The 15,714-nt window shown below is 40.8% G+C and overlaps 1 protein-coding gene across 13 annotated transcripts in view; it reads left to right on the plus strand.

Annotated features, from left to right (window-relative positions):
* Positions 1-200: 200 nt before the first annotated feature.
* Fmnl2 (formin like 2) overlaps positions 201-15,714 on the plus strand; it is a 278,150-nt gene continuing 262,636 nt past the window's right edge. For 7 of the 13 annotated variants that reach the window (XM_078017409.1, XM_078017408.1, XM_078017413.1 and 4 more), the window contains exon 1: positions 201-799. In XM_078017409.1, the coding sequence (XP_077873535.1) occupies positions 683-799 (117 nt within the window). In that variant the 5' untranslated portion in view covers positions 201-682. The remainder of the gene's footprint in view (positions 800-15,714) is intronic. The other 6 variants (XM_078017412.1, XM_078017415.1, XM_078017418.1 and 3 more) reach the window with 1 other exon arrangement.

Raw genomic sequence — 15,714 nt, forward strand, 5'->3', positions numbered from 1 at the left:
GGTATTAATCTCTACTGTTGGGGTGTGGGAGATCAAGAGTGACATAAACCATCTCCAGAGGCGGCTAGCTTGCTTTTGCTGAGAACAGTCCCAACCCAGCGCGGCCCTTCAGAGCGGGCGTGGTTTCTGCGTCCGGACAGTTAGGGCAGAAACTACTCGTCCCGGCAGTCTGCGGGGCCGGTGGGCGGAGCTGGGCCGGGGGCGGGGGCCGGCGAGAGGGGGCATTGTGTCGGCGAGAGCGGAGCCGCATTTGTCTGCCTGAGGTGTTCGTTGAACGTGCTTTGGGGTGGCCGGCTGGGGTCTGGAAGTGTCAGCTGCGGCCGCGGCCCCGGCGGGGGATCGAGTAGGAGGGAGCACGCGCCCGATGACCGCGATCGCTGGCAGGGGGCGGTGTGCTAGCGGAGCAACATGCACATAGGCGCCCGGCGCCCTGACGACCCCTCCTGTGGAAAAGAGGCCGGGGCCGCGCTGGGGCGGCGGAGAGCATGAGGGAGGCCGGGGGGCGGCTGGGCTTGGAGCGCTGCTAGGAGAGGCGTGCGCTGCACAGTCGCCGGGGCGCGGCGGAGGGCGGGGAGCAGGGCAGGTCCGCCAGCGGGCGAGAGTCGACCGCCGGGAGCTGTTGTGATTTCCGACACGGGAGCGAGGGGCCCGGAGCAACCCCTGACTCCAGCGCGCAGCCGACATGGGCAACGCAGGGAGCATGGATTCTCAGCAGACCGATTTCAGAGCGCACAACGTGCCTTTGAAGCTGCCGATGCCCGAGCCAGGTGAACTGGAGGAGCGATTTGCCATCGTGCTGGTGAGTGCGCGTCGGCTGCGGGGCGCGGGGACCCGGGCCCCCGGCCAGGCGGCGCAGCTGACCTCCGCCCCCTCCCCTTCGCTCCGCGCGGGGAGCAAGCCTCCTGTCCCAAGGGGGAGGCTTTCACCTTCTCCATTGTGGTTTCCCCGCCTTGCTTCTTGCCTCCCTTCCCCTCGAGTACCTCACGTTCAGACCTCTTGTGGTGCCGGGATGGGGATAGGAGCTCGGAGCGGGCTGCCGGGCCAGCCCCGAACCCATTGTCTGGCGGGAGAGGCACCTCGCAACGCGTGTGTCGGGGTGGTACTGCGAGTGTAGGGAGGGAAGGTGGCGCGGGCCCGGGAGGAGGGGGCGATGAGCCGCTAAGGCTTTTTGTTTTAAAAACAAAAACCCCGTAAACCTTGATCCCCATGCGAACTGTACTTCGGGCGCCCAACCCTGGGCCTGTGGGGTCCCTGGCAGATGGGCGCAGGTGGCTGGCCGCAGGCGCTGAGTCCGGCTGTAAGCGAAGGCGAACTTGGAGGGCGGACGTTGTGGTTTGGCAAAGCTGTAGCTCCCCCGAAAGGGAAAGAGGAGGAGACCTGCAGCAGTGGGATGCCCCGGTCCCTAAGCGGGGAGGCGGCATCTGAAGCCCAGGCGGGGGAGAATCTCAGTGTGTTCTCTTTAGTCTTAAATCACATAAAAAATTTGCAATTTTGCAGCGGCATTTTGAGAGCTGTTCTGACTACACGGGCGACCCCCGCCCCTCTTCTCCCAGTTTCTCATATCCAAGACTCTGAAAATTCCCTTCTTTCTCTCTTTTCTACTGGGACTAAGTTTCTGGGCCCTTCCCAGTCAGAGACTATCCTGCTGTGAGTTCTAGCGGGAGTGGTGACTTTTCCCTTGCTCAGTCAGGGTCTGAGATGTAGTTGGTCCCCAGACCAACAGTTTTAGTGCTCAGCCTCTTTTTAAGGGATGTTGGGAAGGAAACGAGCAAGACGGGACACATTCCTATTCCTCACACTTGTACACTTCCCTTTTCCTAACTGGTTATCCCCAAACCTGACAACATTAGGCAGCAAGAGGAACTTGTAATTAGGGCAGTCAACGTCTGTGACTATCTGCAGGTTTTGAGGCATGTAGCCTATCCATTTTGGGGAGTGACTGGAGTCCCAGATCAAAAACCAGTTTTCAGATGTTTTGAACGGTGGCTGGGACATTTAAATTCCATTTCTTCAGGACTTGAAAAGGTTCTTGTTTGGCATGGGGATGGTAGGTTAGCTTTGTGCTTGCTGGGATAGCAGAGGCTATGAGCTTTTTCAGGCCACCTGGAAACTGGTGTTTCAGTGGAGGAGCTAGATGATGTTGCCTGTCTTACTTTGCAACGTCTGTGATCTCCCACAGCTGCTTCCACGTTGTGCAAGATGGGACACTCTGAAACGAAACAGCCTAGGCTTAATTACTTCTCAAGGCAGCCTGGGTACATACTTGACCCGTCTTTCCAGAGACAAACATTTTTCTTCAAACCGTTCCTACAAGACGTGATTTTAACTCCTTGCTTTTTCCCTCCATGCTGTGGTGCTGTGTATGAGTACGTGGAGCGGAGGAGCCAGTGACACAGGGAAACCAGTGCAGCAGCCATAATAACAATAATGCAATTAAGTTCTGCTCAACTGGAATAGCATTTTTTTGCATGAGTTTTCAGTTACTCTGTTGATTAATAACACATGGTATGAATTAATCTTTAGAAAAATGATGTCCCTTCATTAACATGGTGGATTTGTTTTCCTGTTAAGTCTAGCAGTCACAAAGTTAATATGTAGACTTTTATGACTGTACGTCACAAGCTCCATGGGGCCATTGTTGATTATTGTGGTTGCTTTTATTCTGCTATGTCTCTCACAGTTACTGGATGGAGTTCTTTTTAAAGTTGTTTACAATATTTTGAGCCTCTCAAACAAAAAACAAAATCCAAAAATACCAGGCTGAACTTTTTTGAACACAAACAAAACTTTCTCAGCTTGGGGACCCTGTTAGGGACACATTTGTACTCTTCCAACTGAGTTCTACTTCCTCTTGGGAAAATCTATGAGCAGAGTCAAAGAAAACCCTCCCAAATTATCTAGTGCCATGTGTAGTTGATATTTCTTGTCTTTTTTTTCCCCCCTGAAGTTGTATATACTGTGTTCTTAACTTTGCTTTTCTCTTTTGAATTGCTTGAAAAATCAATTGAAAGCATTTGAGTGTGGAGATCAAGATTGAATGAGAAGTTTTAGAAGGCAGATTGTAAAGCATATAATATGTGGAGGAATTCTCTATCCTTAGACAACGCGAGTTATGTTGGTGTTAATGACTTCAGTTTTATTTCTTATACAGATCATGTATGGGTTGTGGGAGGGAAACTAGAGGTAATACTGTATAGAAAAGTGTACAAGCACCTCTTTGTTAGTTTGATTTACTTCAGTATTAACGAGCCCTTTTGGTTTAGGGAAATAGTTCTTCCCAACCTCCAGCTCTATAGTATTTAAACCCTCGGGGAAAAGTAAATAAAACTTAAAATGACAGTGCTTTTTTTTTTTTTTTAATTTAAATTATCTTGACAGTGGTTCATCTTATTTCTTTGCAGGAACTCTCTTAAGAGTCCAAACTTACTCAATGACTGTAACCCCTCCCATCATCAGTTTGCATAGGTTGAATTGTATACATCCAAAAAATTAGTGCATATGAATGGAAAGAAGAGATGACAAGGCAAAAGACTGAATTAAGATCAATAGAGGGGTAAACTTGGATTGGGAATGTGGCTCAAGTTGTATCGAGGTTGCTTGGCATGCGTGGGTTCCATCCTCAGCACCACATAAAAATAAAAATGTTGTATCCACTGAAAACTAAAAAATAAATATTACAAAAATTCTCTCTCTCTTTTAAAAAAAACTTTTTGTGAATAATTACTAGTAAAAAGTGGATCTACATCTTAGAAGTTTAATCCTCCTAAAGAGAATCTCTCCCCTCTAAGCTTATGTTCAGCATTATTATAATAGTTAAAAAACTTATATTTAAGAGAAAATATTACTCAATGTATGTATTTAACCATTTGCATCTTTGTACCTACCTTTCAGGTACACCTGTAAGGTGATATACCTTTGCATGCATATATACACTACTCCCATACAGGTTCAGTGTTTGTTACACTTTTCAATGGAAATGTTTCAAATTATGAGTTCAGTTATTTACTTTCATCTTTGTTCTTTTAGGGGATATATTTTGTAGGTAACTTTGGCCTGTATTTTTTTTTTGAGTATCACACATTTATGATTAAATTTCCATGTGGGTCTCCATTATATTTCTTAAACATTGTCTAATTGTTGGGCTCTCACATACACAAATCCATCCTTCTTGATTTTCAAAGTTGATGTTATTAAGGTGATTCTTAGTGCATGTCACGAGGATCTTTATCCAGGAGTACCTTTTTTTTTTTAAACATTAGACACTCAATGATACTGTTCACTGATTTTTGACTTGCAGTCAGTTTACAACATAAAATATAAGTCCTCCAATGCTTTTGTCAAAGAACTGTCCTAAGGATTGTTTCTTTGAACTTCAGAGAAAGGGATCATTTTAAGTCCTATGTTTTAGTTGCTGTATATCTTTAGAACTGCTTTGATATCTGATTAATTTGATTCAATTTTCTTTTCAGTTTATCTTGAGATTGAACACTCACTTTGTATTAGGAGGGACTAGGAATACTTTCTGAATGCCTATGATATTACCCTGTGTTCACCTGTTCTTGTATAATCCTCACAGAAACTCCAACCATCAGCAATATTATAGATGCTTAAAGACAATTGCCTAAATTGCCCCAAGTCATATAGTTATTAAATAACCAATCTGGAATTTTAACCCAGATTTGGATCTCTGTTTCTCTTTCTCCAGGCTTTCTCATTACATTATGCTTTCTTAAACCTATATTTGCAAATAAATAAATAAAAGGGCCTAGGACTAGCAGTAAAAAAGTTTTAAAATCTGGTAAATGCAAGTTTCAGAATATATAATACTGGCAGAAATTTCTCAGAAGTGACCAAAAGTAAGGTGCACTAATGTTTCTCTTTAGATGTTGGTCCTTTTGGCCATCTGTGCTATATTCTTCTGTTTTCAGGCATGAAAATAGATGTGTTTCAGAGTTTTTCTTTTCAAGGCAGGTTTGAAACACCTTGGCTAGAAAGCTTAGGTTTTGCAAACCAGAGGGAAGAGCAAACCTGTCATTGGAATGTGTACCCTTCAAATGTAGTTACCTATGAAAGGGACAAGGAAGGTCAAGTTGTAACATCCAAGTTTGTTTCCCATTGCAAAGTGTCCTTCCCTTTCTACCACTTCCAAGGAGAGTATTTGCCCTGAGATCTGTTGAGCAGATGGATCTGTGGGAATGTAGTGAGGCCATCACATGCTGTTGATTTGTTTTCTCACATCCTTTCCCCTGTTGTGAGGGAAAGAGAGTGTGGAAGGGGGCAGAGTGTTGTCACTTTGAACTATTACAGTTTCACCCTGGGCAGTTAACTCCTTGAGCTGTGAATAGGTGCTTGCAGTTATTACACATATCATCAACAACAGCATGCATTTTTCCTTCTAATAAACCAATAAAAACTGAAAATATATTTGGGTATATTAACCAGTTGATTGATCAAGGGGTATTCTCTGATGCAAATATATGGCTCCAATGAAAGATGGCAGCAATGTAAGCTGATGAAATTTGGGGGGAAAAGGTATGCATGTTCTTAAATTCTCAAGGGATAAGAATTACTTTTACTTGTGAGTTCTCATTTAGCAAAGAGCATTGGTCTGGGAAGCAGGAGACCTAGTTTCTAGAATCATCTGTACCAGTTTTAGCAAACTGAACTCTTTCCCTGGTTTTTGGCTTTCTTTACTTGTGAATAGGAATTAAATTTAGCACAACTGTTAGGATAGTTGTGAGCTGACAGAAATCATAGCACTTGGAATTGTAGAATTTGTAGAACACAATAACACTTGTGATCCTTCAGCTGACTTGGCGTTCTATTGCCCTTTTATGTGGACGTTTGCAGCTATGTTCCGTATGATCTAGAGAGTAGAATCCCTAGGGTCAGTGACCGAAAACCACATTGGCATAAGGAGAAATATTTAACATTTAGAGTTGTCAAAAAAATGCATAGTAAGTCCTCTGTTTGAGTTGTTTTGAGCTGTGAAAAAAATGCTGGTCACAGGAAGGCACTTCCTACCCCAAGATACAGCAAGTGCATTATCAGCTTGAAAGCTGCTCCCCTCCAGAGGTAAGGCAGCAGCTGTAGGTGTGGACATGGAACTGTAGCACCTGAGAGTGGGGAAGCTTTTTGTGTAGGTCTCTCTTGGGCACAAAGAAAAAGTAAGTGAGTGTAGGCTCATGTTTGTTTTAGGAATTCATTTATTTTTACAAGAACTATTGCCTGAAGGACTTGGTCTTAAGGAACTGTGCTCTTGTCATACTCAGGACTTGAGGGATAAGGACAAGGTGAGGTGGCTCCCTGGTTCTCATATTTAAGATGTCATAGATGTCAAAAAGGTTGTGAAGACAAGAAGCACTGATTAGATGACTGTCTCTCCTTTGCAAGAGGGCACTGGTACGTGGAATGCTTTCAGAAACAAGAGCTTAGGAGGAAAGGTGGATTACAGGCTATACAGCTACTTGACAGAGGCCCTGTTAGAGTGGCTGTTTATGGAAACATTCCCTTCCTAATGACAGGAGGTGCGTTCCTATAGAGAGAATTTATGCACCATCTTAGCTTTTACCTACTTGAACACTGGGGACAGAGATAACTCATCCCTGGTCTTCCCTTTGAAATTCTGTCCATACTGTGGGGAGATCATCTTTTCCCTCCCCTGTTACCCTGTTCTCTTCTCCAGAACCCTGACTTTCAAGATAAAGCCAAGGACTATGCAGTTCCAACTGATATGTTTTGGAAGTAATGTCCATGAAAGAACTGGTAGCTGGAGAACTGCCTCACAGACTGTGAATCACAGATGTGGAGTGGAACAGCTGGGAATTCTTAAATTTGGAAATAGCTAGTCCCTACTTGGTGGTATAATGGTATTTGATGCAGAGGAATACATTATTTTTACACCCTTAAAAAAAATAAAAACATGGCCATTAACTAATGCTGACAGGTGGGCACCTTATCATGAGTTGTACAGTTTCTGGGACCATTTTTTTTTTTTAGTGTCTGTGATCCTCCAATATCTTCAGTGTTCTTATGTAGCCTGTAATTGGCTTAGTGACCCCTATTTCACCTGTAGAAATAGTTTACTCTTAGTCCACTTTTTTCTTTGCTGAAGAAGTCTGTTGCATTCTTGAGCCCCTGTCATCCATTGTCAAGAAGCTGAAAACCTCAAGGAGCTTAGACTTTAGATCTTCAAAAGTCTTGACTGACTTCTCTCTGGTGGATGGAACCTATGGCCTGGTTTATCTTAAACTTGTTGGCTTTGGGAAAGACATCATTGTTCACATATTTGGTCATGTGACTGGTTCTAGGACACTAAAATGTAACTGATGGTGCCTGAAAATAATCTCACTGGTCTCAAGTCTTGATTCAGGATTTGCTCAGGAACCTGACTTCCTTTCCTTGTTCTTTTTTTTTTTTTTTAATGGAAGTTTGGTAGAACACCTTATTTAAGGTAGGATAAAGAAGAGATTGGTAAGGTAAAGCAGTATTTTCTCAACTTGGCTGTGCATGGATATCACCTGGGGAGCCTCTTAAAGTAAGTGATGCCTGGATCTTACTTGCAGAAATTCTGATAAATTGGGGATGTGACCTAGGTATTGGGTTTAAGAAGCATTCTATGAGATTTGAATGTACAGTCCCAGCTGAGATCCACTGTGCTAGAGGAATGTTTTCCCTAAGCATACAAATTAAAACCATGAAAAAGATGATGAGTGTTAAGGGTAAGGTGGTGTTTAAGAAATGAGATTACAGTGCACACCTGTAATCTAAGGAGCTTGGGAGGCTGAGGCAGGAGGATTGTAACTTCAAAGCTAGACTCAGCCGCTATCTCAAAATAAAAAAATAAAAATGTAATATGGATGTGGCTCAGTGATTCAGTGCTGCTCTGTTCAGTACCAAAAAAAGAGATTGAGGCAGGGGGATTACAAGTTGGAAGTCAGCTTCTTATAGAGATCCTGTCTCAAAAAAAAAAAAAAAAAAAAGGGGGGAACTTTGCTCAGTGTTAAAGACCTCTGGGTTCAACCTTCAATACTGAAAAGAAAAAAAAACAGACAAAAATTAGGTACAATTAAGAATAGGAGAGTTAAAGAAAACTGAAGATACTTGATTCGAACAGAAAAGCAAGATGAGAAAAATAGAAGAAAAAAAGAAAAGCCTGTTGAATAGTAGACAGATTGAACTATTTAAGAAATGACCATCAAATTACTGAAAAGAGAAATTTTAGTGAAAGTTTTATGTATTATGATATAAGATTGAGCAGTGACCCTGAGGTGTACTGTTGGGGTAGAACTAGCAAAAAATCTATTGTATTTTTTGTTTGGGCCTCTATTCTCAAGCTTAATTGTTTGTTGGTTCAATGTAGGCCTTTTGCTTTGATCTCTGGTTTTACCACTTACAAAGACTTGATGAGCTTGGCTTCCTGGAGTGAAATTCAAATACACTTGTGAAATGTAAACAACATTCATTTATTAAGAATCCTATAATCAAGGCAAATTGGCATGCTTATATAAGCAATTAGCTTTGAGAATAGAAAGATAAATAGGATGGTAGGTCAAGAATGAGTTGATTCTTCTCAATGCAAGACTCTAGTTATTCCTTTATTATAACATGAGCAAATAGACATTCCTTTTATTCATAATCTTTAACTTTTGTTGTTTGAGAGCAGTACATGCTTTTCTGCAACTGAGAGGATAGAAGCAGTTATTGTCTGTTTTCATCTAAATAAATATCTCCAACAAAATGTATGTGAGGTGATTTATGACTAGATAAAAGTTTTTAGTAATTGGGATTAGGGCTAAAGAAAATATGAATTTGGATGAGAATATTAAAGGATCATAATGGGGGTTTGTTCTGGTGGCGAAGGTAAAGAAGATGACTGTTTAACAATGTCAGAAAGATTGGAAAGAATCTCGTCTACCTTCGTTGAATGTTCTTTTTTGATATAAAAGGAAGTATTATGGTAACCAATAGCAGAAGAAATTGAATATAGCATGATCATCATGGACAACGCTAATGATCGACATGTCATGATCGTCATGACAATGTTCATTTTGCCTAGTGAATCGGAACAGCCAAATGTCCTTGTGGGTTCTGGGGAACCAAAGTGCAAAGGCAATAAATTGGTGAATAGATTTGTAGTTTTAGTTCTGGTTCTTTCATTCCACCATATGGTCAGCTTTGTGGTACTTCTGAGAAAACTTTCTCTTTTTGGTCACAGTGAGATATATTAATTAATTGGGGTTTATTATTCCCAGGGACTTTCTGCCTGGTGAACCTGGAAAGCCTGTTTGGTCCTAAGGTCTTGGGACTGGGATGTCATAAACTTGAATTGGTGACTCCCTGGGCCTTCTATTGCTGTCTCCTCAGTGCATCCAGATGTGTACTTGGAGAGACCATTTAGAACCTGTGGCCTCCTGGGTTTGTGGAATTTTTCAGCATGCCAGTGTTCAGCCTCTCTTACTTTCCTGTGCTACATAGTAGAACATTTTGAGTCTCAGAGGGGCATTTTGGAAAGTATTTGTTTGACTCAGAAATCTCCAGATCATCTGAATTTAACAGGTCCCCGTCCTCATTTAATGAAGTAATTCTTTAACATTTTTTTTTTTTTGTGTGTGTGTGTATAAATAAATTTCTATTTATTTATTTTTAATCTCACCAATAATTACTAGAAGTGACAAGGTTTGCTCTGTGATTATTTTTTATTGGTAATGGAGAAATTTAAAAATTTTTTTGTTTATTTCTTTAGAATAATGTTGCCTAATCCTCTGCTTTAACTGATAGCAGAAGAAATCATCTTCAGACTGGGCACATTTTTGTGACCAGCCTTCAGATCAGGAATCAGAACCTCATCTTCCCAGCCATTCCTCAGATTTAGTTAGACTGGTCTCCTTGTCTCCCTAGGCACAGTTGCTTACCTGAAGTTCTTTTCTTAGTGGTAGCACTTAGGTGGAGGAGAGTAGGCCACAGGATTGTGCCTTGTGGTCTGATTCTAAATGCCTCAAACCATAAAGTTTCTACCACTTCCTTTGAGTGATTTCCTCAGTTCAAGTGGGCCTAATGGCTTAGGAAGTATTGCTGCTTTTAGTTATATCATCATTGATAACCTTAGTGGTATTTTCATGTGTGTGAATCATATCCCTGTTTTTCATGATACTAAAAAGAGGATGTTTTAGTTTATGTTTCTATAATAAAGCATGAATGGAGAGGGATTTTTCATACTGAAAATGATCATTTGCAGTTTTGGTCATTCATCCTTGGAATTACACATTCATAGATACAAGTTTTGTGTTTTCCCTTTCGAACCAATGTCCTGCACCTTTGCTTTCATTGTCTTTCTTGATGACTCTTGAAGTATTAAAAGGCATATGATTATGAATTTCATTGTGTGCGGTTTTCCCATCCCAGTCATCTGATCTAATTCGAGGGTTCTTGGACCATGTTTGTTGTCCGTGATTTACCTTCATTATACTCCTCTGTAACTTCTCTGCCCTTCCCAGACTTCTCATCTAAGCAGCCACGTTGGGCCATCTGCTCTTCTGTTTCTTTACAGGACCCTACTTGGATATTCCTTTATCCCTGTCCCCAGGACAGGCCTGCATGTTCCTTTCTTTACATCTTTTCTCACAGTGATTTTCCTGGATAGAAAGACTTCTCTGCTTACTGAAACTATATCTAGCTTTAAAGACTCTTGTGAAATACAACCTTTTCTAAGTGTCCTTACAGGTCCACATCAGCTGGAGGAAGCTGGGAAAACCAACTTGCCTTACTTTGATCTCTTTATAGTGTGGATTAGCTCTCTTACTCATGAAGTAGTTGATCATCCATGTGAGGTGTGACTGTAAAATAAGAAGATGCTTTTGTGTGTAGCTTTGTGGTTGCTCTTCATGTTCTCAGCCATCATTTATTTGCATCTTTGTTTTATCTGCCACTTCACATTGTGGACTTGTGGAGGCCAAGGGTCATGTCTTCTAGACCCTGGCAGCTGCTTCTCCAGCACAGTGCTTGACCAGGGGAAGATATCAGGAGGTAATTACTGTTGTTTAGAGAACACTGCCCACTGAAAGGCCTGGGAATTTGAGGAGCTGCTTGAAAACCTGTTTAACTGACCACATTGGGTTGGTGCATAACTTGCCTTTGTGCCTAAATGACACTTTTGTCACAGATTCTTACTTATCTTGGTTTTGTCCATATGACTTGATTGTAGTTGGTGCCCAAGAATACTAAATGTTCAGAGATAACAAATTGGCATCATGCTCCACTTGACTCCTTATGGAAGACTTATGACTTAGGAGAAATGGAGGCCAATTGAAGTGGCCAAAGACAATCAGTGGTTTGCTGGATGAGGTGGCACATGCCTGTAATCTCAGCAATTCGAGAGGCTGAGGCAGGACTATCACAAGTTCAAGGTCAGCCTCAGCAACTTTGCAAAGGCCTAAGCCACTTAATGAGATCTTGTCTCAACAAAACAAAACAAAACAAAAAATAGTGCTGGGGATGGAATTCAGTGGGTAAGCATCCCAGAACCAAAGAAAGGTAGATAGAAAGAAAACCAGGAGTTTGTCACTGTTATTTAGCCAGGTAGGTTTGTCATAATGTCCTGTTATCAATCGAGTAGATAACATAGTAACAAGGGCTTTCTTAAAGAAACATGTCTATCATGATGCTTTCTTTTTTAATTTGGAGTAAAACAAGTTTGAGAAGAATTCCCTATTTTGGCATTTTAGTGTTTTGCTGTTTGCAAAGTGCTTTCAAATTTTCATTTGTAAGTATAATTTTTTTGAGAAATGAGATATGTAGGGCATGAGAGTTTGTGGCTTGAAGTTCTGTAAGAAGGCAGTGAAAATTTTGATCCAGTTTGTTCTAAAACTCAAGAGAGCATTCTGCTGTCAAATAAGGTAATGCATAGGAGCTTTCTCACCAGGTGGGTACTTCGTAAGCACCATCTCTGATGCTCCCGGCAACTTTTGAAGGAAGGTAGTATCTTCCTTTCACTAATGAGATGGTGGGACTCCGAGTGATGAAGCCGAGTGATGAAGTGGCCACTACCAAACAATGGAGTCAGGATTTAAACCCAGCCTTGCTGATGAAAGAAACTGCTTTTGCCCTACACCATGTATGCTTTCTGAGTTAACTGTGAGATGTCTCTGAATGTTGCTTTTTTATTCTTTGTGGACTAGATGCATTAATTCCATACAATAGCTACTATGTCTGTATTCCATAGAGTGCAGCTTGTCTTATATGCTGCAAAAATCTGACTTTAATCTCAAGGATCTGAGAATGTAGCTGGGAAAGTAAACAACAAAACACCCAGAGATTTCCATAATCAATATAGTTGCAGATATGCAAAGCTCTAAGTGTTCAGGAGGAAAGTGTCACTCTACTTTGTGTGTTCAAAACAGGTTTCTGTGGAACAGGAAGTAGGGACTCAGCTTCTAAGAGTCCAACTCAGTCCCAGCCACTGCTGAGCTTTTTCTTCTGCTTTGTGTGGATTTGCTTATTTGCTATTGCTCAAGAAAGAGTGATACTTTAATCAGTCCAAAGGTATTTAATGAACACTTACTGTGGGCCAGGCAGGTTTGTAGGCACTGGCTAGATGCAGTTCTGAACCATGACAAATGCATGGTCTGCCTTCAGTTAATTTGCAGCTTAACCAGCAGGGCCAGTGCGGAAAGAGACATGAAAGGGGTGCAGAGATACACAGGGGACTGTTGAGATGCTGAAAAGTGCTAGGAGGACAATAAAATAGAAGATCCTGAAGTGTTTTCATCTCCAGTGAAATGGGAGGGATGAGAAGGTCACACGTGTGAAAAGCAGGTCAGAGCCTCCAGGCAGCAGAAGGAGCCCAAGTGTGATGTTTCTTTCCCTGTTGGCTCTGAAGGGGCTTCCACGAACCCTGAAGCAAATAAAGTAAACAGCATGTAGATGATGCAGCCCATTTGACTTCAGACCTTGTAAGCCTTTGGGAAAGTCTGAAAGTAGAGACCAGGATTCTATTCCTTTGCTCCAACAGAGGCATTTCTTGTGAATGGCTTTGTGAGGTCACAGTTCTGCCTCTTCCTAAATTCACATAATTTTAAAACAAATGATCATTTCAGGTGTGTCATTGTTCTAGACCCAAGGGGCATGTGTTTTGGCAATAGGGTATTTACTGATGATTGTGGGTGGTGCCCTATATGAAGGCCAGTATTGAGACTGGCCCATTTCATCTGCTTGAAGCCATACATGGACCTGGGGCAGGCAAAGTAGAAATAAATTACTTTATTGCTGTAGCTCTGGCTAATTTGTTGTACAGATTCTTTTCATGTTTTTTTTTTCCATCTTTCCTTTAAAAAGATTAAACAGGGGTTTTTGATTCTAAAATTAAAATAAGTTATATATAGTTAAGATTACCTCTAAAATCCTTTAAGTTGCACTTACAAATACAGAATGTATATTCTGTACTGAAACAAATTCTTACACATGTTAAAGTTTGAGAGCTTTTGAGCTTGTCTGAAAGAGAAGCCATAAAAGAAAAATTTAGACCATTCTATACACAAAACTTTCAAATCATTAGCAGTGAGTGAAGAGTGATAGATGGGAAATGCTAATGTATTCTCACCTGCCTATAGATTTATACGACTCAGTATCATAGTGAATCTTTAAACATGTATTAATGGGTTTGTGAGGATTTAATGCATGTGGATTTGATATATGCACATGTGCAATAAGATAATAGAGATTGCTTACTGTGTGTTTCTTTGTGTTTTGGGGTGCTGGGAACCCAAGATTTGGCACATGCTAACCAGGTACTTGACTACTGAGCTACATCCCCAGCTTGTGCATTTCTTTAAATATGAACAGTAGTTTAGGAACTTGAAAGGTAGATACCATCCCTGTTTCTTATATGAGATGCCTAGAATTAGAGAAGGAACTTGCTTGAAAAGGGACCCATTTCTAGTGGATATCACAGCTGAAAATCTGAGCTTCATTCACTTGAAAATCATATTCCTAATATACTGTTTGACTTTCAATTAAAAAAATGCAAGATTAACATAAGCTGTAAGTATAGTATAAATAGAATAAATAAAAAATGTTTCAAAAGAAATTGAAATGCCTGTGATGGTAAATTCAACATCTCTCCATTTTGTTGTTATAAATCCAGAACAAATAATAATTATATATGCTTTGAAAAATCAAAGATAACATAAGAACTGGATGAATAGGTCACTGTCCACTGTTTGTGATCAAATTGGCTTTTTTCTTTTTCTCTGGTAACAGTTGTCCTCTGAAGGCTCTCTTTCAGACAACTGGCCCTGAACCTTTGTTTTTGTAAATGTTCCTAGTAAAATGGTTGTGTTGTTATAGTTTAAAGACAGTGTGGTGAGCCTTTTGCTCAGCCCCCAGAGATAACCCATAGATATGGACTTCTTCCAGAGAGGAACAATTGCTTTATCTTGTATCTGTGGGCCTTATGTTAGAGATTGCTTATTTCTGAAAAATAAATCCCATGTAATCTCTTTCAATGTTCTGTTTGAGTGTTTGCACTAAGCAAGGTACTGTTAAGATGCTGGGATGCATAGGTGACCAAAACATTCTCTCTACCTTAAGGTATTAACTGCCTAGTAGAACACAGAGGCCTGCAAGTGGAGATGGTAGGATTTTTAAAGGTATTTGTCACGTATGTATGCTATATATGTAATGTGCTATCAAAGGACATATTAAGGTTGAACTTTTATACCATTTTAGGTTAAGCTGATAAATCTAGACTGTTAATTTGGGTGAAAATTGTAATACATAGATAAAATGAATTTTGTTTAGTGCCTGAATGTTTAAAGCTCTGGATATATGTCTGTGTAAACAACAGCCTTTCAGGCACTAAGGGGATTCTGTCTCAAATTGCAATAGACTATGAGCCTTATACCTATGGTTTGCAAGTGTCAGAAATTGAGCAAATGTCAATCAAACTCACTTTGCTAGAAAGCTTTCTATAAAATTTGTTAGTGAGTATGGACATTGGACCTTATATAGGAGTATTTATCTGAGCTATTAAAGAAGGAAAGAATAAGCTTATTTATAAACACAGACTTTTTGGCTTTAGACCTGAGTTTGAATCAGAATTTTTGCTGCTTGTAGTTGATTAATCTTTTCAGAGGCTGGGGATGTGGCTAAGCGTGCTCGCCTGGCATGCGTGCAGCCCGGGTTCAATCCTCAGCACCACATACAAACAAAGATGTTGTGTCCGCCGAGAACTAAAAAATAAATATTAGAAAATTCTCTCTCAAAACAACAACAACAACAACAACAACAACAACAAAAAACTGATTAATCTTTTCAGGTCTGGGGAGCCCATTGGTTATAAGAGTTCAGGAGCTACTTCTTTGGATTGTTGTGAATAGTGCTTGATGTTGCATATAATGGAGTCAAATTGTGACAGAGATCAGCACTTGACAAAAGTGGTAGTTCTTATTACTTGGTATAACCCCCCTCCCTTTTTGGATGAACTTGATAAAGTATTGACTTTAGCTCTAGACTCTACACTATTGGAACTCTAGTATAATTCATAAGTAACTTAAGTTAAATCATCAGCCCCAGGTGTGAAAATTGATGAACAAAGCTGGGTCCCAGAGTGCTAGTACTGAACTGGTAATGGCTTCTGCTTGCTACTCTTGCCTTAAGGTTGCACTTATTTTTTGAGATGTGAATACTTTTAAAGGTCTTGTCCATGTAGGTAGCCTC

Source organism: Ictidomys tridecemlineatus, chromosome 7 (assembly GCF_052094955.1).
Source record: "Ictidomys tridecemlineatus isolate mIctTri1 chromosome 7, mIctTri1.hap1, whole genome shotgun sequence".
NCBI classification, from domain to species: Eukaryota; Metazoa; Chordata; class Mammalia; order Rodentia; family Sciuridae; genus Ictidomys; species Ictidomys tridecemlineatus.